At 40.8% G+C, this 25558-nt stretch overlaps 1 protein-coding gene across 2 annotated transcripts; it reads left to right on the top strand.

The window, feature by feature from the left end:
• Positions 1–2494: 2494 nt before the first annotated feature.
• On the top strand, positions 2495–25558 carry LOC104635135 (hypoxanthine-guanine phosphoribosyltransferase). Of its 2 annotated transcripts, none has more exons than XM_075763157.1 (9): positions 2495–2831; positions 4806–4912; positions 6392–6575; positions 13916–13981; positions 14995–15012; positions 17341–17423; positions 19695–19741; positions 21610–21686; positions 22324–25558. In XM_075763157.1, the coding sequence occupies exons 1-9, from the start codon at positions 2805–2807 to the stop codon at positions 22369–22371; spliced, it is 657 nt and encodes a 218-aa protein (XP_075619272.1). In that variant the 5' UTR covers positions 2495–2804; the 3' UTR covers positions 22372–25558. The 2 variants fall into 2 exon arrangements, with proteins under 2 accessions (XP_075619272.1, XP_075619273.1); XM_075763158.1 differs by lacking the exon at positions 2495–2831 and adding an exon at positions 3202–3310.

The raw sequence follows: 25558 nt of genomic DNA, 5'->3' as shown, positions 1-25558 counted from the left end.
ACAGATACTGCCCACCGCCCAGTAATGTCAGGCACTCCCTGAACTTGACAGGGCAGCTGCTGTTTTTCCCAGCCTTCTGGAAACAGGCCAGCTACGACATGGTCCTGATACTAGTTAGCTGCAGGGCGTATTTCATTCTGCTGCTCTAGGCAATTTGATAAAGGCCCCTTCCTCCCACTCCAGAGTTATCCCGCCCAAACTGTAGCTGAACCTAGCTGCAACAATACCACATTCGCTAGGGATCGTGCCTATTTGCTTAGTTAAAATTTGCTTAAATTGGTTGTTTCATATGAAGGAACACTTAAAATGATTTCATCGTGTTTTCTGCGCCAACGGTAATAGTGCTGGATGTATATCAGGAGCTGGTTGCTACAGCTCTCTGTGAATAAAGTTATTTTTAAGAATTAATATCCTTTTCTTGACACCAAGTATTTATGCAGCATAAAATAAAACTTGGTCTCTACCCCTTAGAGAAAGAAGGGAAAAGTCTTCAGCTGATACATAATTGTTTAAGCTAGAACATAAGAAATCACAAATCTCCATTTGTTCTGTTGCATTGTCCTTAACTCCAGACCTACAGAAAACGTTGACACCGTTGGGTTTTTTTCCCACTTGAGACCACTGGAGCTATCCAGGCATTTCCAAGCTTTCTTACTATTTTACTTCAAGATCAAATTTTTCCTTTGGATTATTAAAGATACAGAGAGCATCTGGAGGCACAGTTAAGCCTCATCTTCCATCAAACGGAGATGCACTCAACAAATGCACTCAAGTGCATTTTCTATCCTCCTCGTGTGGGGAGGTGATGGGGTGCAGGGTATCCCTTTCATTTGTGCATGGGAAAGTAGCACCTGTCTCTTTGCTTAGTGAAAAGGCACAGTCGTTACCAACTCTGCCAGATGGATTGAAAGCAGCTCCGAGGAGAAGGACTTGGGGGTATTGATTGATGAGAAGCTCAACATGAGCCGGCAGTGTGCGCTTGTAGCCCAGAAAGCCAACTGTGTCCTGGGCTGCATCAAAAGAGGTGTGACCAGCAGGTCAAGAGAGGGGATTCTGCCCCTCTACTCCTCTCTTGTGAGACCCCACCTGGAGTACTGCATCCAGCTCTGGGGGCCCCAGTACAAGAGAGACATGGAGCTGTTCGAGAGAGTCCAGAGGAGGGCCACGAAGCTGATCGGAGGGATGGAGCACCTCTCCTGTGAGGACAGGCTGAGAGAGTTGGGGTTATTCAGCCTGGAGAAGAGAAGGCTCCAGGGAGATCTAATTGCAGCTTACCAGTACCTGAAGGGGCCTACAGGAAAGATGGTGAGGGACCGGTTATCAGGGAGTGTAGTGACAGGACAAGGGGTAATGGGTTTAAGCTGAAGGAGGGTCGATTTAGATTAGATGTTAGAAAGAAATTCTTTACTGTGAGGGTGGTGAGGCACTGGCACAGGTTGCCCAGAGAAGCTGTGGATGCTCCATCCCTGAAAGTGTTCAAGGCCAGGCTGGATGGGGCTTTGGGCAACGTGGTCTAGTGGAGGGTGTCCCTGCCCATGGCAGGGGGGTTGGAACTAGATGATCTTTAAGGTCCCTTCCAACCCAAACCATTCTATGATTCTATGATTCTATGTGGAACAGCATCTGCGAAGGGTTCCCTGCACCACCCAGAGCAATGGTGGGTTGCTAGCTGTGACCACACTAATACTGCAAAGGACAGTGGAGGACAAAAATCGCACGATATTTTCAGACAGTTGTGCACCCAAGGACCCAACCGCTTGCATCAACTAGAGCCCTGAAGCATGAGATTTCGTTATCACAATTGTCCTGACACAGAGCTGCTGGCCTCGGTAGCATGTCGTGGTCAAGGCAGGCACCCCTGCCCTGCCTGAGGCCCAGAGCGCTGGCGGTGCCCCAACACCCCAGTGCCCACACATGCTCGTCTGATGAGTGTATTTCCCCCATGCCCTCGGCTGCCTGCATCAGGGGCTCAATTTCTGGCGCTTGGGGAGACAGAGGCTCCACCAAATCCCATGACTTGCAGGAAGACCCAAAGCAATGCAGACAGTCCCTGTTCTTTCCTCCTACAAGGTGCATGAAGCAACAGCGGAGGACAGGCCTGCCTGGGTGATGGAGAAGCCTGAGCAACACCCGGCAGGAGAGGGGTGTTCCTGCCGTGCATGGGGGTCTGTCCAGGGAGCCCCTCCAAGGATGTGAACACCCGTGGGAAGCACATCCCCTGTCCTTGGTTTCAGGATGACAGCAATTGTACACCCTGTTTCCCCTGGGGATAGGGGTGATCTTCCCAGGGAGCAGGAGGGGACGGGGGACATCGCCACATCTCCTTGGGGAGGGGCAGGTCAACTCTGAAGACCCAGGGATGGGGACAGGGAACAGCCCCAGGGACACCTGCACCCTGCTGGGATGGGGACAGCTCTACCGAGGGACGGGCATCTGTCATGGCATGGAGACAGCCCCGGCCAGGAAAAGGGGACCCACGCCGGGCAGAGACCGCCCCGTACCTCCGGCGCAGCGGGGCCGCTCGGGCTGAGGGCGGCTCTCCGCACCTCCGAGGAGGCGGCTGCCGGTGGGGCCACCCCATCCCCATCCCTCTCCCTATCGCCAGCCCCCGCGCCGGGACGCGACCGGTACAGGCCTCTGGCCGCTAGGGAAGGTGGCGGCGCTGCGGCCATGTTGAGGGCGGGGAGCGCGGAGGCGGTGCCGGGGCCGCTGCGGGGCGCGGCGTCTCTCTACTCCTCGCCGCCCGCCACCGCTGCTGCTCCTCCTTGCCTCCCGCAGCCGCCGCCGGCGGGCCGCCCCGCTCCATGGCGACCCCCAGCCCCTGCATCGTGGTGAGTGCGGCCCCCGGCGCCGCCGCGGCCTTCCCCCCGTGGGGAAGGCTGCCCGCTGCCGCCGCGCCGGGCCGGGGGCTGCCAGGCGCCTGAGGGGATGTCTGCCGCCTTGCCGCCGCCGGCTGAGGGGAGGGGGGTCCCGTCCTCCAAAATCTGGTGGTGATCTGTGAGGGAGCGGGGCGGGGGGGTGGGGTGGGGTGTCCCTCGTGTCCCTCAGCAGCGGCGGCAGCCGCCGCCCCGCGGAGTCACCTTGAGGGGAGCCCCGGCCTCCCGGCGCCGGGCCCGGGGCTCCCTCCCTTGCCCCCCGGGCGAGGCGCTTTCTCTTTCCCATACCCGAGCGGGGCCAGGGCCGGGGTCGCGGTGCCCCCTCCTGCCGCCGGGCAGCGCGGGGGTGGGTTCGCGGTCACGGGTGGCGTCTCGGGAGGATTTAAACGCGGAGGACGGCGAGGAGAGCGCGTGTTGTCGCCTCAGAAATGAAGGTGAAACAACTTCCAGCAGATCGGAGCCCTTCCTATTCCTAGCAACTTCCTATTCCTGTTGCTTTTCGTAGCGTGCTGGGGGGGAGGGGGCACCGGCTTGTTAGTGAGAGCGGGGAGTGTGGAGTAAGTCGCTTAAATGTTTAAGTTAGGATTTATTTTTGGAGGAAGAGCACTCGAGGAATATTTTTTTGGCATCATTGCCGTATCTGCTAAGGCTCTTACACATTCATTTGTATTATTTTTTTAAAGCCAGTGCTCGTGAAATACATGTGGTGTCTTATGGCTGAGAGCTGTGCCGGCGGCAAGGTTGCGACTGTAAATCCCTGCAGTCGATAAAAAACGTGATGAAATCTGTAGGAAGGGTCCATTCCCTACCAAATGCAGAAAGGAAAGTTTAGTAGACATGCTAGATACAACGATGGGTCTAAACCACAGGAAAATACCGTGTGTTTTGGGAGGAACCTGTCTTACTACTTAAAATAACAACCCGCTCTGGATTGCAGGGACCCTGATCAGGGACTCGATGTGTAGGTAGCTCGTACAGGGTCTGATTTGGATGGGAGGGTGAAATACTCATGAAATTCCCCATGTGAAATACTCATTAGGGGTTACACAACGAAAAAAAACCCATGTAAACAATTGGCTGTTCACAGGCCAGGTAAGTGCTTCCTTGGACACCAAAATAAGGTTGTGTCCTGCAAGGGCAGCGGTAGTCAAAATGGCTATTTAAAATGTCTGCCCTGGTGAACTGTCAATAATAAGCTTCGGTTTTCCCTTGGAAATTCTTAACTTTGTTTTACCTGTAATAGTGTTCAGCTGCATAACCTGAGAATGAAGTAATTTAAAAACATTGTCATTTTTAACTTGCAGCAGGGTTAAGGTTCAGGGAATGCTATTCCTGATGCTGTTGTGACAGTATGCCCCGAACCTCAGCAGTGTTTGGTATAATTATATACATATGCTAATCCCTTGTCCTAATTAATATACACTTGCTAATATAACAGGCTGTTTCATACAAGGAATTTGCCCGTGTGGAACAGGTTGCTGAAGTAGAGCTTTCGTTTCAGATTCTGAAAGATCTTGAACCTCCTGGGTTTGCAGATGGTGGTCTGAGAAGGCTTGCTTCACAGCAGTGTAACTTGTCATGCTCATCTAGCTGTCTTGTCTTGTCCTGAAAACTGGCTCATGTGTTTTGTTCTGATTTGGTGTTGTGGAGATTTGGAAGATGGCCGCATCAAAAACTCTGCTTGCTTAATTGCAAATGTTGTTAGGACTTAATTTCTTCCCCATGTTGTATTGCACAACAGCTCTTGTGAACTCTGCGCACTTTACGCTGTGTTCAGTGTGACTGATGTTTTTATAGAGAGGAAAAGTGAGGTGATCCTGATGAGTGTAATGGGTTTGCTAGTTTACTGAATAAAGCAAAGGACTTGCAGTTTCTCACCACAGACTTTCTATAAGGCTTTGTAGAAATCTCGCTTTATTTCCTTTTCAGATTGGTGACGATGAACAAGGTTACGACCTGGACTTGTTCTGCATACCCAAACATTATGCAGATGATTTGGAAAAAGTCTATATTCCTCATGGGCTCATCATGGACAGGTTGGTTTGACTTCAGACAGTACACTGCTCCAGCTGATTCCATGCTGCTAGAATAAACAATCTTCCAGTGATAGTTTTGCTGCCTGGTGACTGTCTATATAGATTAATAAGAGACGAAGAAGTGCAAGTGCTAATTAACTCTTTCTTGTTTGGCTTCTAAGAGTTTGTACATTTGCAGTTATGCTATTGTTTGGAAATTTGTCATAATTCACCAGCAAAATTTTGTAGTACATAGCAATTTACAACTTACTTTCCAGAGTTTCTTTGATGTTAACCTTCTTAAAACCTAATTAGAAAACAGTATTTGTGCCAGTTCAGTCTAAAAACAATTATAGTCTCTTGAATTTCCTTAGGATATTAATAAAAGTAAGTTATTAATCACATCATTTTAGACTTTCTCATGTTTGTAGGGTAGATAAGTAATATCCAACTTTATCCTACCTTCTGGGAAAGACATTAGTATCTGCAAATATCAGTCTGTCACTTTTGTGGTTGCTGAAATCTGTGATGTGCTGTGGAAGTTTTATCTTGTGTGATCAGAAATTGGTGCATAAGACTATTTTTGTTTTACTTTGATAGTTGCTAATTCCGTTTAAGAGAATGAACAGCAAATTCAGTGAAGTAGTTGTTGGAGAGACACAACCGTTTAAAAGTGGTGCTGGGTGGATCTTCCTGGAGGTCTTGTGAATAGGAATGCATGTGGATTTTGTGTGGTCCTGTTTGATTAGATATAATAAATGTTCCTATCATTTTATTTTTTTAAATACGGTAAAAACTTTACACTGGAAGTCCATATAGGGGAAAAAATTGGCCAAAGTACATGTCATCAAGTAATTGATGTACAGTTTATAATGGTAGGCTTTCTCTGAGAAACCTGCTGTCAGCTGGCACACACTAAATACATACCATGCTTTCTAAAATAACTTACAAGATAAATTTAGAAACAATGATTGCAGAAAAACAGTGCAGTAGTCTCTTACTCTGCTTTGTTGGTATTGTATGTTGCGGTTGGGACAAATTTCTGGCATTCTAACTTGGCAAATAAACTTAAACTCTTTAGTTTACAATTTGGGAATTTTCTTGCTTCTCAGTTAGTGAGGGCTACTGCCTTTTTGGTTATGTTAGCTTATGTTGCTCTTTGCATAGAAGCTGAAGCTATCTTTGGAAGGAGAAAACACGCTTTCATGTCCCATATCTGACAGTGAAACAGCTTCAGGGTGTTAAGATTTGCTTTGGCTGAGTGTGACGTATGAAAACAAAGGCATTTGGTAGTGCTACTGTTAGATTAACCTTGAAAAGCAAAACTTTGTTTACCAGTGACATGTAAAAGTGACTGAAGTGGTAGGCAAATATTTCCAAGCAAAATGTATTTCCAGGCTTGATGCGTGTATTTGCTACTGTTAGTGATATAAAATGCTGCTGCTGTAGTAAGCAAATGAAATGTATTATGACAGCTAACTCTTTCTTGATTTTGTATAGGACAGAGAGACTGGCACGAGAAATTATGAAGGGCATGGGAGGACACCACATTGTAGCACTCTGTGTACTCAAGGGTGGCTATAAATTTTTTGCTGATTTATTAGACTACATCAAGGCACTGAACAGAAACAGTGACAAATCAATCCCCATGACTGTTGACTTCATTAGGTTGAAGAGTTATTGTGTAAGTATCTCTGCAGTACTGTGCAATTTTTATATAAATTTGACTAACTTCCAATTATTAACAGAGATGGTTTAATATTGTTATTGCCAGAATGTGCTAATATTAAACAAATAATTAAGGGAAAGCTAACTTACTCTTTCTCTACCTTATTATATAACCTGTTTTCTTTTAGACCTTGATATCTCTGCAGCCCAGTGAAATCCTTATGCAGAGCACAGAGACCCTTTCCATGTCCTTTACTTGTTAAACAATTTCCTCTCTGCCCACCACCCCATCTCTAAATCCGTGGCTCTAGAATAATACAGAGGATTCTCCTGCAACAAAAAATTCATTTTAGGAATTTTTATGTGGCTTAAACATCATTCATTGGATAGGAAGACCTGACAGCTGCAAAAATGGTTATTCCTGAGTTACCTACCTCATCTTTTGTTTGGCTCAACCAAACAATGAACAAAATTAGTTGTGTTTGGCCTTGAGGAAATAGTAAATTCATAAACCTAGATTTATGATTAGCAGCTACTGAATATGGCTCTACCTTTTCAAGACTAGGCATAGGTTGCTTTGGGTTTACATTTTTTGGAAAATAATTTATTTTCATTCTGAACACAAGGATTTAACTTTATAGGGAAATTGAACATTCTGTGACATGAGGTAATATGTAAGTTTTATGGAAGGAAGCACGAGGTTATGTTGTGCAGGTCAAAGGAAGAAGCAGATGTACATTAGTACTGTATGCTTTCTGACTTACTGACAGCCTATTCTTGCATTTTCAGCATGGTATTTATGATTTGTTCCATAAGACCATCTGTAGCGTGGAAATAATTACATATTTTGGTTTCAGTTTAGAGTGTTTGAATAAATTGTTTCGTCAGGTTATGCTGTTAGTTCTGTCTCAGCAACTTTGCGTTCAAGTCAGCAGTATAGGCTGCTTGTCGCAGTTGTGGACAAGTACCTGTTCCAGTAGAAAAAAAAATAGATTACTAAATTGGAAACTTAACCTCATTCTTCATTTCATTAAACTGCAAAACCAGAGATGGGCTTATTTGCAAACTTAGTTTGGACTGTCAAAGAACTTCATAAATTCATGATTTCTGTTGAGCGATCTCTTATCATTTCACGGCAAAGCCCAGAGCTACGTGGGTCTTTGGTCAAGTCTGTTTGCAGGGCGAGCAGCCCTGGCTGCCCGAGGCGCACACATGGCTGGCTGTCCAGGGGTTACCTGGAAACCACGTTTGCTGAACGCAAGGCAGTCATTTAGCTGTGCTCTTTAATGAGAAGGCAAGGCTGGGCAGAAAGATCCATGCCAGCCTTTGGTTCTATCTCACAAGACACTCTCTGTGCTCGTGCACCTTATTTAAATCAGCGAGCAAGAGCTGTTTGACACCCTTTTCTTCTGCTCCCCCAAAAGATTCAGGTTCCTGCCACCGGTCCATGTAACCACTAAGTCGCCACATGCCCATATATTCTGCCTGTAAAAGTCACAACCAAAATCTGAATGTCTCTATTGCAGGATAGTATGTTAAAGAATAGGAAATGATGACTCTTGCCTTTTTTTTTTGTGTATCTTCTGCTTTCTTCAAGGAACACTTCAAATAACTTACTTGGCCTGTTTAAAAAACAATATAAAGACTACACCCTTTCACTCTTTCCACTTTCTGACTAACTTGGAAAAAAAATCATAGAATCATAGAATGGTTTGGGTTGGAAGGGACCTTAAAGATCATCTAGTTCCAACCCCCCTGCCGTGGGCAGGGACACCCTCCACTAGACCACGTTGCCCAAAGCCCCATCCAGCCTGGCCTTGAACACTGCCAGGGATGGGGCATCCACAGCTTCTCTGGGCAACCTGTGCCAGTGCCTCACCACTCTAACAGTAAAGAATTTCCTTCTAACATCTAATCTAATTCGACCCTCCTTCAGCTTAAACCCATTACCCCTTGTCCTGTCCCTACACTCCCTGATAACCAGTCCCTCACCATCTTTCCTGTAGGCCCCTTCAGGTACTGGTAAGCTGCAATTAGATCTCCCTGGAGCCTTCTCTTCTCCAGGCTGAACAACCCCAACTCTCTCAGCCTGTCCTCACAGGAGAGGTGCTCCATCCCTCTGATCAGCTTCATGGCCCTCCTCTGGACTCACTCCAACAGCTCCATGTCTCTCTTGTACTGGGGCCCCCAGAGCTGGATGCAGTACTCCAGGTGGGGTCTCACAAGAGAGGAGTAGAGGGGCAGAATCCCCTCTCTTGACCTGCTGGTCACACTTCTTTTGATGCAGCCCAGGACACGGTTGGCTTTCTGGGCTACAAGCGCACGCTGCCGGCTCATGTTGAGCTTCTCATCAATCAATACCCCCAAGTCCTTCTCCTCGGAGCTGCTTTCAATCCATTCCTCACCTAGCCAATAGTTGTGCTTGGGATTGTTGAACTTCATGCAGTTCGCATGGGCCCACCTCTCAAGCCTGTCAAAGTCCCTCTGGACGGCATCCCTTCCCTCCAGTGTGTCGACCACACCACACAGCTTGGTGTCGTTGGCAAACTTACTGAGGGTGCACTCGATCCCATTGTCCATGTTGCCAACAAACATGTTGAACAGTGCCTGTCCCAATACCGACCCAAGGAATGCCACTCGTCACTGTTCTCCACTTGGACATTGAGCCGTTGACCACAACTCTTTCAGTGCGACCATCCAGCCAATTCCTTATCCACTGAGTGGTCCATCAATCAAATCCATGTCTTTCCATTTTAGAGACAAGGATTTTGTGTGGGACACTGCACAAGTCCAGGTAGATGACGTCAATTGCCCTTCCCTTATTCACCAATGCTGTAACCCCATCATAGAAGGCCACCAAATTTGTCAGGCATGATTTGCCCTTAGTGAAGCCATGTTGGCTGTCACCAATCCACCTCCTTATTTTCCATATGCCTGAGCATAGTCTCCAGGAGGATCTGCTCCATAATCTTGCCAGGCACAGAGGTGAGACTGACCGGCCTGTAGTTCCCTGGGTCTTCTTTTTTTCCCTTCTTAAAAATGGGGGTTATGTTTCCCCTTTTCCAGTCAGTGGGAACTTCATAGGACTGCCAGGACTTCTCAAATATGATGGAGAGTGGCCTGGCCACTTCATCTGCCAGTTCCCTCAAGACCTGTGGATGCAACTCATCAGGTCCCATAGCCTTGTGCACCTTCAGGTTCCTTAGATATTCTCGAACCTGATCTTCTCCTACAGTGGGCGGTTCTGCATTTTCCCAGTCCCTGCCTTCTGTGACCTGCGCACTGTGGCTCAAGCACTTGTCAGTGAAGACCAAGGCAAAGAAGTCATTGAGAACCTCAGCCTTCTCCATATCCTGGGTAACAAGGTCACCTGTTTCATTCCAGAGGGGACCCACGTTTTCCATCATCCTCCTTTTATCACTGACACACCTATAGAAGCTTTTCTTCTTGTTCTTAACATCCCTGGCCAGACTAATTTCTATCAGGGCTTTGGCTTTCCTAACCTGATCCCTGGCTACTCAGTCAGTTTCTCTGAATTTCTCCCAGGCTACCTGCCCTTGCTAATATTGGAGAAATGGTTTGAAACACCTGAAAAACACCCTCTGTTAAAAAGCAAGGCTGCCTTATTAGACGCATGTTTTATTTGCTCATACTGGTGTGTTAGGCATGCTTTGGTTCATTTCTTTACTACAGCTGCTTTTGTTTATTACTCCCCAGAACTACAGTGCCTTGATATTAATAGGGAAGTGAGCAGCAAAGTAAGTTTTATGGAAATGAAAAGCCTGTTTTTGTAGTAAAAAGGAATAGACAAAGAGAAAAGCAGAGACATTTAGACAGCTGTCTAAGCAGAATGTTTTCCTTGAGGTGTTGGCTTCAGTATTTTTGGTTTTGTCAGCCAATTCTAGAAAAGAATGTTTTTGTGTTCCAGGTGAGTGAGGAGCTCCTGTTACCTGATGCCTCCACTACAGTATTTATGAATGTTTAATTTCTGTGGACTCTCTTAGGTGGTTATTAGTATCCAGACTTACGTCCTTTAGATTGTATAGCTTGATAGACTGGATAATATTGTCCTAACATGAACATGTATGTAACAGACTGATGAGGTCTTCCATCATTAATAGTGTTAGAATGATAAACCTGCTCTGTATTTTTTATCTGCCCTTTACTAGATGGAGAGATCTGTGGTGTTAGTGATGTGAAAACCATCACAAACTGTAATGGACAGTTGAAAGTGGAGCTAGCTCTCTTGTCACTGTCTTTGGATGCAGTTACTAGATCATGCTGCTTGCCTTTACAGACTGGGGAAAAGATGTTAAAAATACCCTGGTCGCATAAACAAAGCAGCTGAACTTGTGTAATGGTTCTGAAATTGATGCAATTGAGGTTCTATTCTTATTTCAAACTGATCATTTAATATTTACAAGCATATAAGGGTTTTTGTGGTTGCAATGCAAAGTTCATACTGTTCTGCACCCAAAAATAATTCTGTAAGAATACTGATATGATCAAGCTGTGATTAAATTTTGCTTGTAACTCCAGCTTTCCGAGTCCTTACAGATGAATTTTAATGATCTGGCAAGCTGTTAAGAAATGGAAGGATGGTTTTTGTGAACAGGCCTGGATCTCAGTATTCTTGACAAACAGTTTACTTTTGTTTGTACTACAAGAAGAATGGTGAAAAGCCATTCTCCTGCATTTAAACTTGGAAATGAGCAAACCTTGCATATGTAGTCACAAGAGCAGCCAAAAGACAATGGATGTGTTGCACTGTCACTTGGAAAAATAGGCATTTTTGGTAAAATCTGGTTAGGCTGGTCAGGGTAGTACTCTGAAAGATCTCTGTTAACTCACCCTTATAGCAAATACTGTAAGGAATTTAAAATGCCCTTTTAAAAAGTGATCTTGGAGTCACTTGAGTCAGGAGTTACAATCTTGTAAAGCATTATGATTTTCCAGCAGTGACAACGGGAAGGCAGTGAAAACAGATCTAAACAATAAAACTCTTATGTGTTAAACCACAAAGCATTAAAGTCTTACCAGTACTGAAATCAGAAATAATGCTCCTGAAGACAATTAAAACATTGCTTAATTATTAAACAAAGTTCTTTCCAAAGGAAATCTGGTTACAACCAGTGTCGGAAATTCTTTAACTGTTTTTTATCCTTTAATTGCTCAGGAACTCAGTACCTGCATAGGAATGCAGGTTTATATGCCAATGAAGATTTATGTTTTGTATTAAAAAGTGTAGCAATTTGTATTGGTTTTGGTGGGAAGGCGCAGGAAAATTTCTGTAGGTTAGATTGTTTTTTCTCTGCTGATCATCATACTTTAATATGCACAGTCCAAAGGTTTACAGTAACCTATGGTTTTGTGGTGGTCTTGTTTGAGTATAGTGTGTTGCTTGTAGGCAAAGAGATCATCAGGAACCTGTTCTTATGCATATACTGAGGAGTATGAGTCAGTCATCTATGCAAGTAATTTTAATGGAACAAATACTGTAACATCTTTCTCTATTGTTGTTTTGTAAGGAATGATGGTTTTCTTACAGCCTTTCATGGAAGGAGGATGAAATCCTTATTAGTGTAGGAATAGATAAGAGAGAATCCTGTAACATAAACAAGGAAAAGCTTAAAGAAGCTGTAATTTGAGATAATTTTAAGATAGGATGAACATAGGAAATGTCCTTTAGCTTTATGAATACAGTGCTTAACTAATCACATTTTTGTGGTTGATCTAGCCAGTATCTCAGGCATTCAGTAGCAGTGTGTATATCTATTGGGTCAACCAGCAATCATTTTGGACATCTTTGGGTTTGGACTTTTTCATCACAGTGACATTGATGCTGTTTGGTTTAGTTATTGTTTGCACTGAAACAGTTGATTATGTATCAAAAATGAATGTTCCTTATAGTAATGAAGCATGGCACTTCACTGTAATTTTGGAGTGTTATAACTCAAACTAATGTTTTCTTTAAAACACATGGGGTAAAACTGAAAAGATACTTTTTCTAATAACTTGTTTGTTTGGTGTGGGTTTTTTAATTTTGTGTCATAGGAGTCATAAAAGGAAGATATCTGTTAGTCTTATCATCTGCTTTTACATGCCTAGAGCTGTTACCACTTTATCGTAGACTGTTGACACTACTGTTGAAGGGATTTTAATACATTTTCTCTTTACTATAATCCCATGGTTACTTATTGAGTACTTGGTGTGTGCCTCTCTAAATTATGTTTCCCCTTTTTTTTGATAATATACTTAGTTTTTGCCTATAATTCATAGAGCATGAGTATCTGTCTTCACGTGGCTGTAAAAACAGGAAGCTTTACATGGCCGTCTCTGTTCCCACATGGTCCCCTCTGTACTGCATCTGTGATTTCTGGGTTTTTGGAGGGAACTGCTGTTTTGCTGCATGTCTGCATAGTTGTGCAGCATGCTTGGGCTTCAAGATGTAGCAGCAAAATGCTACCATTTTTCTAAAAGCAAGATGTGTGTTAAGGATCTATGAGAATAAAGTGTGCTAAGCAATATTAACTTTCGACTGAAATGATTAAATTGTAGGATAATGTCATCATATCTAAGTAGCACAATAAGCATATCACATCTAATACGAACTGTGGGAGACTGTCAAGGTCTAAAGTCAGTTGAATGACTTCAAACAAGCTGCAAAGATCTGTGAAACACTCCTGGCAGCTGTTTTTAACTTTTTTATGTAACAGTTCATTTACATTTGTATCAAACTTGAGTTTTATTGAAATAAAATGCTGTGTTGTAGTGATGGTATACCTATGTTGCTGTTCAATTACTATAAGAAGTTATTTGATGGTTACTGATATTTGTTGTAAACTAGGCAAACATAAGCTTTTCTGGCTATTTTTGTAGCTTGTATTTCTAAATATTAATCTGTGTCTTGTTTGCTGACTATTCTTGTTACTGTTACAATTGCTTATTCTTATTCAAAGAGTAAGGCTTTCTAAAGCATTAAAGTTTAAAATGGAAATTGCCAGCTATATAGCAGCATGCAGCTTGGAAACTGAAGTGCATTGAGTCTTATTTCCATATCTGTAGGGAATGCATAGTAAATCATATCTTTTTAGATACATATGTAGTGTAATGGTCACAGATGAGAGATGGTGCCTGTGTTTATGCAGATCTCTTGTTAAACAATCTTTAATCTGAAATACCATCTTTGAATTTGATCACTTGTCATTTCGTAGTTAATAGAGAGACACCGTTAGTGCTGTGTTTCCGAAAGCATTAACATTCGCTGGTTATGTACTTTGCAGTTTGGATATTTACTGGATGAAAAATTACTTTAATTCTGGTTATGCTAATGCTTGCCCTTCTCCTTCTTGTTAGAATGATCAGTCAACTGGAGATATAAAAGTCATTGGTGGGGATGACCTCTCAACCTTGACTGGAAAGGTATGGCTTTTTGTATGTTTAAAAACAAACAAACAAAACCACTAAAAAACCCAAATACTTTTATTTAGTTTTAGGGTTGCTCTTTTAATGTGTGAAGATTAAAAGTTTGTTAAAAAAATGAAAACAGAAGAGTTTTAGTTTTAAATATTTGCCACTGTATATAGAGTAGGAGAGTGGATAGGCCCCACCAAAGCCATCAGTTTAGTCTGAACTTAAACAAAAAACACCCCCTATTTACCATCTTCCGTATCAACAAGTTTCAGGGGATTTGTTTTACTGCAGTGCCTGCGAAGGATAATCTTGTGTGAGTTGTTGTCTACAAAATACCTTTCCACGAGATTGGCATTATTTATTTGCTGTATTGGTGTTTCACTGAAGTAGTGATGGGAATTCATACTGTTGAGTGGTGTAACGTGCAGCCTGGGTTAGGAGTGGAGGTTCCCGTTAAAGGCAGTGAAGGGAGAGGAAATGGGAGAATGTAAATTGGGAATCTGCTTTTCTCCAGTGACTCCGTGGAGATCGTTGAGCCACATGTCTGGGGCTAAAGCATCAGTGCCTCCTGCTCTGTCAGAACACATTACTTTCCCCTTCTCCTTACATATATGTGATCTTTAAGGCATGTATGTCACAGTTCACTATACATAGGTATGACAGAATTGTACATGTCTCGATAGTATGACACTCTTGTCTTTAGAAGAATACAAATTGTGTAGACTCTGTTGTGATCTCTTTTGCATATATCTAGAATTCTCAAAGTCTAAATAATTTAAAGACCACTTTGTACTCAGCATGAGACGTTGAGGAGAATCTCATTGCTGGCTAATTGTTATTAGAGCATCAGAAATGTTAACTACATAGAATTCGCTGTTATGTGTGTAAACATACATAAATGGTGGTACAAATATTTAACTGCAATTAAAACTAATAAGTTTTAGAGATTAATATATATAAGAAATTACATATTGTTTAGATATTAATGCATTTTTCGTTCTTTTTTTTTTTCTTCCCACCAGAATGTTTTGATTGTAGAAGTAAGTATTACATTTCACTTTGAAGTTCTAATGTGTGACTGCTAAAAGAGTTTTAACAGAAGTTGTTCTTAAGCCATAAAACCTACAGTTTCTGATTTCAAGGCTTCCAACTTCTGATTCCAGGTCTGAATTTTGCAAGTGGGCTCCGAATTTAAAATATATGTTTTGAATTCTCAAATTGCATTCAACTGCCAAATTTGACAAGGAATATATCCATGTAAAATTGTTTGCATTTGCTTTCAATTTTCTGGGATTCTGTCAATTCTAAAATGTCTTTTTTATTATTTTATTTTTATTTAATTATAATTTTATTTTATATTATTTTTAAATTTTAAAAAGTGCCCTGAACAAAGTGATATTAAGCATATTATTGTTTGGGGTTTATAACAGCAAGTTAGGAAATTAAACTGCAGGGGTAGAGAGAGGTTCCTAGTAGAAAATACGTGAAAAACAGATCTAAACCCAATGTCCCTGTGTGTAATTTGTTTAGAGAGTAGTGACACGGAGAACACCAATTCCTAATTAGCATTTTGCAATTGCTGAATTCCCATTTCTCAGTCTTGTCCTGATTCTTTGGGTGCCACCAGGTACAGTACAACTCAGTTTGATTTCCTAGTAGGTACTGTTGCTTAATTGTTGCTTTCATGCTTCTTTCTTGTTGGACAGTGTTGCTTATGTCACTTTGACAAAGGATGTTTTGAGTAAGATTGCCAGTTTCAGGGTAGGGAGGCAGCAGCAGTAGACAGGAAAAATGGACGTGCAATCTAATAATGTCTTAAGGCTCCAAATAATGGAAATGACTTGTTTGTAAGCAATCAAACAGCTATGGCAACTGATTCAGCAGCCAAAGGGAAGGATATTTCCTCTCGTAAAATGTGGTTTTTATGTATGGTCTTTTTTTTTTTTTTTTAATTTGAGGTTATATTACTCCACAGGAAGCACATTCAGTTCCAAAACTTCTACCAAAATAGTATGTATACAGCAGTCATCTGTGTGACCAGTGGTGTCCTTTGAAGTATATTTTGCTTCAGATAGGCAGATGCATTTAATTATGTATCTATCTGCTCCATTTCAGATGAATGTATGTCTTTAAAGTCCCAGACAGCTAACTAGGTTAGTTTCTCCTTTGTTCAGTGAATAATCTATCCAGTGACTTGTTTTACATGTTGTCAAATATGAACCCTTTTACCGATCATTGTTTTAACTGTCAAACAATAAAAATGCACGTTTATTGTAGGTTTAATATCTTGTGCACCACAGCACTAGACTTTTTATACAGCATCCCTTTTACTTGCAAAAAAAAATTCGAACAAAATGGAGATTCACCTCCAATAAACAAATAATCACACAATTCAAAATTAGTAATAGGTTCTATTTTTATTTTAAAGTGTGGAAATAGCTACTTCATTTTATTTGCCAGCTTCTATTTTTATCTATATATCTGCATGTCTTTCACTTTTCTTGAGTTTATAAGCATGATTAAAAGCATAAAGTGTTAAAGATGGTATTGCTGACAGGTGCTCTGGTTGAGTTTTTTGTTTGATTTTTATTATGGGAAAATAACCTGAAACCAGAACATTGCTGCTTCTGTGTTATCTACCTCCTTCACTTCAAATAGACTTGATTTCAGGCCAGGGTAAGGACTGTCTTACTAAAGATTGTGTGATTATTTCAGTCCAAACGAGGAGTCTGTTTCTGATGCTTCAGTTGTAAGCCATATATTCTTTTTTCTTTTTTTTTTTCTTATATGTGCAGTGGATGGGATTAAAATGGTGGGTCAAAATTCATTGTAGTGTGTTTGAATATAGACTTTAGAAGCGGACCCAGATATTGCTAGTGCAATTTCTTCAGCTGTTTCTTGAATCTATAATGTAAATTACACTCCTTTTTCTTTAATTGCAATAATGGGTTGTTCTGCCTATTTTTCCCTTGCTACTTTTCTTTCTGTTGTATATATCTGTCTCTGTAACTGAGCTCAACGACAAGACTAATGTTAGTCTTATCATATTGGAATTAAACATTGTTTATCTAATAGGTGCAAGGAGCCATAAAATCTCCAGAAGGAGCCAAGAAGGTTGTAGTTCAGTAACTGCTTTCAAAGTCATAGTTACCCACAACAATTAAGAACTATTATTAATGTGTGTGATCACTTTACTGAGCATAGTTGTGTAAGCACAACATGGTGTTACGTGTCACCTGTATTTGATTATGAACAGTATTTTGGCATATTTTCACGCTGTTGTGGATCAGCAGTTTCTGTGGTAGAAACTTGAAAATGCTATTCTGACATGTTTAATATTCTTTCTTACTTGAGATTTTTATTTTCAGGATATAATCGATACTGGTAAAACAATGAAAACGTTGCTGTCTCTACTTAAGCAGTACAATCCAAAGATGGTGAAAGTAGCCAGGTAAATTTTTTAATGATGATTAATTGTGCTGTATTTCACCTGAAGAAGGGGACACAATATATAAAGAGCAAATGGGAGGGAACATTTCTGCAGGAGTCATAGGAGTCATATATGCAATCTGATGGAATTTAGTATTATTTAAACTCCAGAAGTACTTTTGCTTTTTGTGAGAACATATGTTGGTTAAGGCTGGCAGAAACACTGTTCTTTCCAATCTTATTGCTGGAAGAATTTCAGTGCTTCAGAAAGGAATAGCTTGTGCATGCTGGATACATGTCTTGCCTTATCATGTTATGGTAAGGTTTGTGGGGTTTTACCACTGAAGTCGAAGTTAGGTTTAGAAATATACGGAAGAATTTAAATCTTTGGGGCTTAAAAAAATAACCTCTCAAGTTGGTAGAGGTATTTTCAATACAAATTGAGTTAATAAATGTAGAACTTAACTAGAGATGGGGATTAAAAAAAAATCAGTGGTTGTCACTTAGGTATATGTAGTATCTATCCAAACATGTTTGTTTCTGCTCGAGCGATCTTCAGTATTCTGCAGTGGTGTACCTGTGCAATGGGGACCTTTGTATAGTTTGCCTTCTTTAATTGTAGAATTAAATTAGTTTGCACACTGACGTTATTGTTTGTATACTGTGCATAGTGCAGCTGAGCTTTAGAGGTCATTCTGCAAGAATCACCCGACCATATGCTCTTCCAGGCTTTTCTACTTAGTTACATCTTTAATCAATTAGTTTCAAAACATTTTATAATTAAATAACTTAAAACTAACAAGAAATGTTGAGGATAATATTGTATTATTAACCAATATCAACATTCTTCCTGCTTCTTTTTAAATTGCATCTTTTACGCTGCTATGCTGTGGTTGTGTATTTTACAATAAAAGCGTAATGATTGCTGGGGATTAGAGATAAAGCAGAGCTGTGTGTAATATCTAATCAGTTGTGTTACCATAACAATGTCAAAGCAGTTGTTAGACATATGAGAACAGCTCTTCTTGCTGATAATCTGGAGGTGACCTGCTGAAGGTGAGGTTGTTGAGGATTTCTCCCTGGCCAGATTAAGTGTGCCAAATTTTAAATATTTGTCACTGCAGTGTACATCATGAACATAATATAGTATGAGCAAAGTCCAGTTTCCTATTGTTTAAACCTGTTGCAGTAATTTGTGTCTGCCAAAGACTTGAGCAGGTAAACATGATCATTCTAGGTAGTCTTAAGTGTAATGTTCTTAGTTACTTTGCTTGCTTTTTTTTTGCTTTTTTCTTTCTTTCTTTCTCTCTGACAAGCAGTTGTTGCAGGGAGATGTGACTTAATGCTAAAATGATTTGGGGGCTTCTTTGATCAAATCCTACACTAATTCTCGAAAATTAGGTCTTACAAACAGAAGTTTCAGTACCTGTCTAGAATTGAAACTGTGACTCTGCAAATGAAGCCCTACCTTTGGGGTGATCGAAGAGGGAAGGAGGTCTGTGCTTAATGCACAGTTACGCTGACCTCTGTCTTTACATTCAGCCATTGACCACTTTTTCTTTTCCTCCCAAAGTCTCTGTATGGCAAAGACAGACAAATGTCAGGCCCATGGGGTTGTCTTAGAAGAGGCAGAAGTGCTCAACTGCCTCTTCTATTGATTTGATTCAGTAATGAGTGAATCAAACTAGCAAGGCATTTCTCTCTACTGCAATAGCCCCAATCTCCATGCTTTTCACACCTCTGACTCTTAATTCTAGAAAAGTGGAGCTGGTTTGTATCACCTGATCATCAGAACCAATTACATTTTCTTTATGGGGGTAATTAGTACTGCCAGTGAAACACAGTTGAGAACATGTTGTGCAAGTGCAATTGAGGTTACATTTAAGCAGCTGAACTTTTGCTTCATAATGCTTTTGAAAAGAGCTCAGTTGGTCTGCCCAGATCCCAAGTTGTCACCTCTTTACCTGTAAGCTAAATTGCATCTGAAGTTCCTTAACACACATAAAACCCCATTAAGTCATTTTTCACAATGAAAGTCCATCCAGATCGGTATCTCCTAGCCTCTTTCTTGCAGACTTGTTAGTTATCCTTTAGACTGTGAGCCATTCATGATTCTAGGAAGTTTTGATTTTGTCATTATGATCAGCTGCACTCGCAAATAAAATCATAATTTAAAATGTGTGTAGTTATACACATTTAGGCCAAATTCAGCTCATCTGTCATCAAAACAGTCTCATATGTTTGTACCTGGTGCTTTTCCATGTTTCAGTTTTACATTGGTTTTATTTGACAGTTTGTTGGTAAAAAGAACTCCTCGAAGTGTGGGATATCGGCCGGACTGTAAGTAACTTTTTGACAACCATTACTAATTTTTGAAAGTATGTCAATGTATTCTGTACCCTTTGGTCAAAGTCCAAGAATGTTCCCAATAAGTTTTCACTAATGATTCTTGATAGATTTTTGCTTTTATTTAGGGAATTTAAATGTTTGGAATATATTTTCACAGAGTTAATCTGGATTTGGTCTGATCCTTTATTTTCTTAACTTTTGGTAACATTTTACTATGTGAAGAGCAAACTTTGATATTTTGGTCCAGGTTACACCCTTTTCATGTGCAAATTCTCCCAGCTTGCATGTAGTCAAACGCTTTGGTCAGCAGAATCTGCTGAGTTCACCTTCGACACTTTTGGGAGTGATTTGGGTGTCTAAATCTAGTCACCTCATGCCCTCTAGATGTCCCCAGGAATGTAGGAGGACCACATGGGGTAGCAGGTCTGATAAAAGTTTACAGTGATAAGATGCCTAAATTGGCACAAAATGGGTTATGTCTTGGCATCTTAATTACTCTCTTCTTGTCTTCTCCTGTCTGTCCCAAGACCACAAAGAAAGGAATAGCATCCAGAGGAGACAGTGGTACCAGAGTGATGGCTCCTCCTGCCTTGGGAAGGGCTATGTGTTTTAACCCCTTTCCAGAGGCTAAATTCCTGTTAGTCTGGACCATGTACTTTCACTATAGAAGTGGAGTGAATTTAGCAGCAGAATCGCATCTTTTTACTCTTCCTTTCCAAGGCTGTGCAGTATTCTGGAACTGAAATTTTTCAGTGCCTCAAAAGCTTAATTGAGGTGTTCCCCTCAGTCAAGGATGCCCCTCATTCCTGAGATCTTATTATAGGCTTAGCTGGGTTAATGGTCTGTCTTGTGAGCATCTTCCAGCAGATGACTTGTTTTGCCATCTGTCCACAGAGACAACCTGTTCAGTGCAGGACATGTGAGCTCTGAAAGAAGAGACAAGAAGGCAGTAATGGCTGGGCCTCCATTTTATCCCTGTATTATGAGGCCAAGTAGATGCTAAACATCGCCTTAATTTTTCCAAAAATGCACACAGCCTTTCCTTTGAGTTATATGATTTATCTCCCTGTTTTACTTATGGGGTCTCATTGTAGCCAGGGAGAGAAAAAACGCACAGCTTGCTTGTGCTCAGGAGTCTTTCTTTGTAGCATGAGGGGAGATTTAGAAATTTTATATTATTTCATATAATTTTATGGGCTTGGTCCTTTTATAGTGTGTGTGGACAGGTTGGACTGATAATGTTTGACCACCTGCAAACTGTCAGGCCAGAGCTGTTCAATCTGTGGAATAGCTGATGTGCTCTTTTAGGCAGCTTCTCTGGGAGAAGATAAAACCAATACAACTCAGCAAACCCCCCCACCTGCTTCTGAAACCTGCAAGTGACTCCATAAAGAACAGAGTGCCTTTTGCTCTTCCCTGTTCTCTATACCAAGGGATCAGGATCTAAGACATGCTTTAGCAGAGCTGTCCTGCAGTCATAGTGTATTCCTACTATCGGCTCTCTTTCTATGTATTTACAAAATTGCAGGAAATTTTCAAGGAATTTTACCTTCTGATAATAGTACCCTGTCTGTAGATTTAAGTGCTTTCATTCATTTCCTGCAGACTGCATGCTACCACCATGCTGCTGCGTGGGAACCAATAAATAAATCTATTTAATTTTGCTTTAGTTGATGAAATAAATCAACAAAGTAAGTTAAAATTTTAAAATAGCTCAAATATTAATCTGAGGGTACTTGAGTGGAAGAAATAAAGTGAGTTAGGATGCATACATATCTATAAAATTCCAGATTGTCTCTGTAAAAAGGTCTAGTGAATGCTAGGAAGTTCTTTTTTAACATACTTATGGTCTTTTTCAGTTGTTGGATTTGAAGTGCCAGACAAATTTGTTGTGGGATACGCCCTAGATTACAATGAATACTTTAGAGATTTGAACGTAAGTAATTTTTCCCGTATGTTTTTGTCCATTTAAAACCAGGGAGGAGGAAGGAAGGGAAATCTCCTCACATCACTCGCCCTCTTCTGTAAACCATACCTCCTGCAAATCTGTTCCGTTGGTGATGCAATGAGAGCAAACCCTAGAGCAGCAGTACAGCGTTTTGGAACTCTTACAAAACTAAAATTTATTTTGCTCCCTACAGAATGGAAGCTATGCATCTCCTGTTAACATTGAAATTACGTGAAGTTTGTGTGAAGTTTCTTGTCTTACCAGGTGTCTACAACAAATAAATGCATTTGCTTAGTTATATAAGAATTAGAGAAGAGAGACCTTGGAAGTTAGAATAAAAAATGATCCCTTTTTAAGTCATTACTTCCTCATTTGAGTCTCGCCAGCCTTATATCAGATGCTGGGTGCGATAATGAGAGGGAGCAGAAAGAAGGCACTATTGAGATTTTTAGACAAAAAAAGGCTTAAGTTGTTCTGCGTAAACAGCATCACAAGATTCTTTCTTACCGAAATGCGTATAGCACGCTCATATTTTTTTCAGAAGCACATTGTTGAACACGTATGTAAAACATCAGTCTCTCACATTACTGTTCTAACAGGATCCTTTTACTTTATTTTGTTTCAGCATATCTGTGTGATCAGCGAGACGGGGAAGCAGAAGTACAAAGCATGAAAGCGTAATTCAAGTGCTATGACAACAGAGCTTTGAAATGTTTTGTTTACCGAGTCCTATCTTTCACAGGCTTCAACTCTGGTACACCAGCTAAAATTGTAGAATGCCCCAGCCCCATTGTCATATGCTTACTATAATTTATTGCATGTACAATATAAGGTCTCGTCTTTGTTCATTTATATTTTAGAAATGTAAACACCTAGTGCAACTCTGCACTCCTTATTTTGATTTGCACTATGACTCTACCGACTATTGCTGCCCCTGGTTGGGTTGTGCTGTTTGTGAGCTCCAGAGTCTAACTCTTGCAGTGGTAAATTGCTTAAACCTCATCAAGCCAGAACTGAAATAGTCCAAGTACTGTAAATGTAAAACATTTTATGATAGGGAAGTCTATTAGTAATATTTTTTAAATCTGTAATTTAAGTTTTATATTTTAATGCACAAATGTGATTGTGATTAATGGATAGTTGCACCTTTGGGTGTTGTGAAGCATGCGGAGCAGCCAGTTACAGTATCTGTAATCTCCAAGGAGCTCATTCAGATCTCCTGGAGTTGCCTTATTGCTGTAAAGGAAGTCTGGGTGAAAAATGTCCCTTTTTTGTTTGTTTGTTTGTTTTAAAGGAGATGGAATGACAAAACAGAATGTTTAAAATCTAGTTTTAGTTGAGCTGCCTGCTTTTGTTAGATTTTTTTTTTTCTTTAAAACAATATCCATCAGCCAGTGGAATTGCCTTTTAGATTGAAACAATTTTAATATATTGCTGAAAAAGTATTGTAATTTTTACTTTATAAGATCTACAAAACAAAGTACTTTAAATAAAGGCTGTCTCTTTAAAATAAGCCCCATAAATCTATGCCACTCATTCCATATATTGAAAGGCTCTTGAAATTTTCTGCAGTAATATTTTTCATAAACGTTTCTGACAGTGAAGGCAGACTCTACATTTGTTACCTCTGTGGAGCTTTTGGTTAATATTATCCTATCTACGAGAGAGATGATAAAGTGCTGAGGGAAAATACTGAAACATGTGCATATTCTATAACCAAACTAGATTTCACAGAAAATGGTTTAAGCGCTGCCCTTTGTTTTATTTTGGCAAAAAGGAAGAGTGGAGATTGTATGTTCATTAAACATATACACGTGGAAAAAAAACCCACAACCATTTTGTAAGTAAGTAATCTTTTGGGTTTGTTTCTTTAACACCTTTGTTCATGTCAAGTTTAATTCTAAACATGGCAGCCCCTCTCATACCTTGTCCTTGCGTCCTGCTTTTTGGTCCCATAGCTTATGTGGTTCTTGTACGTCTGCGCATGGATTCTTCCACTGTATGCTTGGATTTAACGCTGCTCAGTGCTTAATACCTAATGAAGTTTTTGCCAACCTGTTTTCACAGATTTTCCTGTGGTTTTTATGTTTGAGTTCTGTTTCTGCACTTTTCCAGGTACTGCACACCATTGTCCATCCATGGTGTGTTCAGTTACAACTGTAGTAGTTAGCAGCAGACCTAAAATATGAATAATTTACACAATATAATTTAGATCAAATGACCACAACGTGTAGGAGATCTATTTGTAAATCAAAATTCTCATTAACAAATACCAGAACACTGATTGTGATTATACTATACTTCTGCAATGTTAATGTTCCAAAGTGCTTTTTTTCTAGCTGCACTACAAAGACTGATGGTATTTCTCGATGTCCTGAACAACATTTGTTTATATGCCTTTTCAAGAACCTGTACTGTCCCTGGGACGACTTGTTGCAAAGTATATGATGATCCTCAAGATGAGGAAACACAAAAGCAACATAGAAAAATCTGAACCCACTTGAGAATTAGTGTATCCATTCAAGTTTTCACTAGTTCTGGTTGAACTTAAGGTTGAATCTTAAAAAGTAGTGTTTTCTTCAACCTTAATAGTTCTTACTTCATAATGTGTTTTAAAATGAATTAATGGCAGCTGGAGATTACACCAGAGAGGTGGCTTAAAAGTACCTATTTACACTGAAAACGAGAATTGATGACGTTCAGTGTCTTTTTTAGGACTGAACCCTTAAACTAGTTTGTCCTGAAATGTTTTCCTGTCTTGGTTAAGACAATTATTGAAATGCTGTGATTTGGGAAAGGGAGGAGAGGTTGAGTTAGTCACAACGAGGGGTTTATCTTCCAAACCGTAGCTGGAGTGGGGAAATGACTGCTCCAGCGGGGACAGGAGTTGCAACTCCGTGGACACATATGTGCGGTGTAGTAACAGAAGAGGTTTGGGAAGGTACTCTTGAGCTACACTGACCCCAGGAGCGATGCTACAGGAGCCCAGGTCTGTCTTGTAACAAATCTTGCCTTAGTCTGATGGAAAAGGTCAATACTTAAAAAACCTACTTACTGAATGTTCCCACATGTCAAATGCTGGGGAACAGGCATTCCCCCCACACACACACTCACCTTCACATAGGTGCTTGTCAGATGGAGTTTATCACCTCAGAGCAATTCCTCATTGAAAATCTTTTGTTATTCTCGATGAAAATTTTTCAGAGAAAAAGTTACCCAGTCTCTCGCTCTTGCTAGAGCCGTTCTAACATACTGCAGCCTTTTACAGCACCTGTGCATGCACTACGGGAAGATAAATTCTCACTTGGAAAAAAGTTGAAATCACAATAGTTACTTTTATTCTGTAATTTTGGTTAAAAGACTGGGGTTTTAGTCACACTTTTGCAAGTTAAATGCCAACTTTATGCAGCGCAGACATACATTGTTAAAACATTATGAAAGCACAGAGAAAATCTTGTGTTTGAACATTTATGTGGCATTTGAAATTCATTATAGTTTTATGTTTTATGAATCACAAATGTAGCTTGAAAAATAATTTGGAATATTTACAGGCTTTAATATACTGTCTCACCCTGTGACATCTGGCATTTCTGCACATTTCGATAAGTCTCGCCTGCCGCAGACTACTGACGCTGCCTGACTTGGTACCGCAAATGTGTAGCTCTGGTTTGGAGTGTTTCTTCTTGCTTTAAATTCACACTGGTCCAAATCTAAAGTGCTTTAGACAGAGCTGGGAGATGTGGTGAAAAGTGTGAACCGAGCTGGCCATTCACTTGGGGGGTGAATCCTGGGTTTGAAAATTGAATTTTTAAGTTGCCTTATAATTGTATATCCTGGCTAATTAAATAGTGGTGGTGTTT

Source organism: Balearica regulorum, chromosome 11, assembly GCF_011004875.1.
Source record: "Balearica regulorum gibbericeps isolate bBalReg1 chromosome 11, bBalReg1.pri, whole genome shotgun sequence".
Classification (NCBI taxonomy): domain Eukaryota; kingdom Metazoa; phylum Chordata; class Aves; order Gruiformes; family Gruidae; genus Balearica; species Balearica regulorum.
The sequence above is the reverse complement of the archived record's forward strand: the minus strand, read 5'-3'. Positions and strand labels throughout refer to the sequence as shown.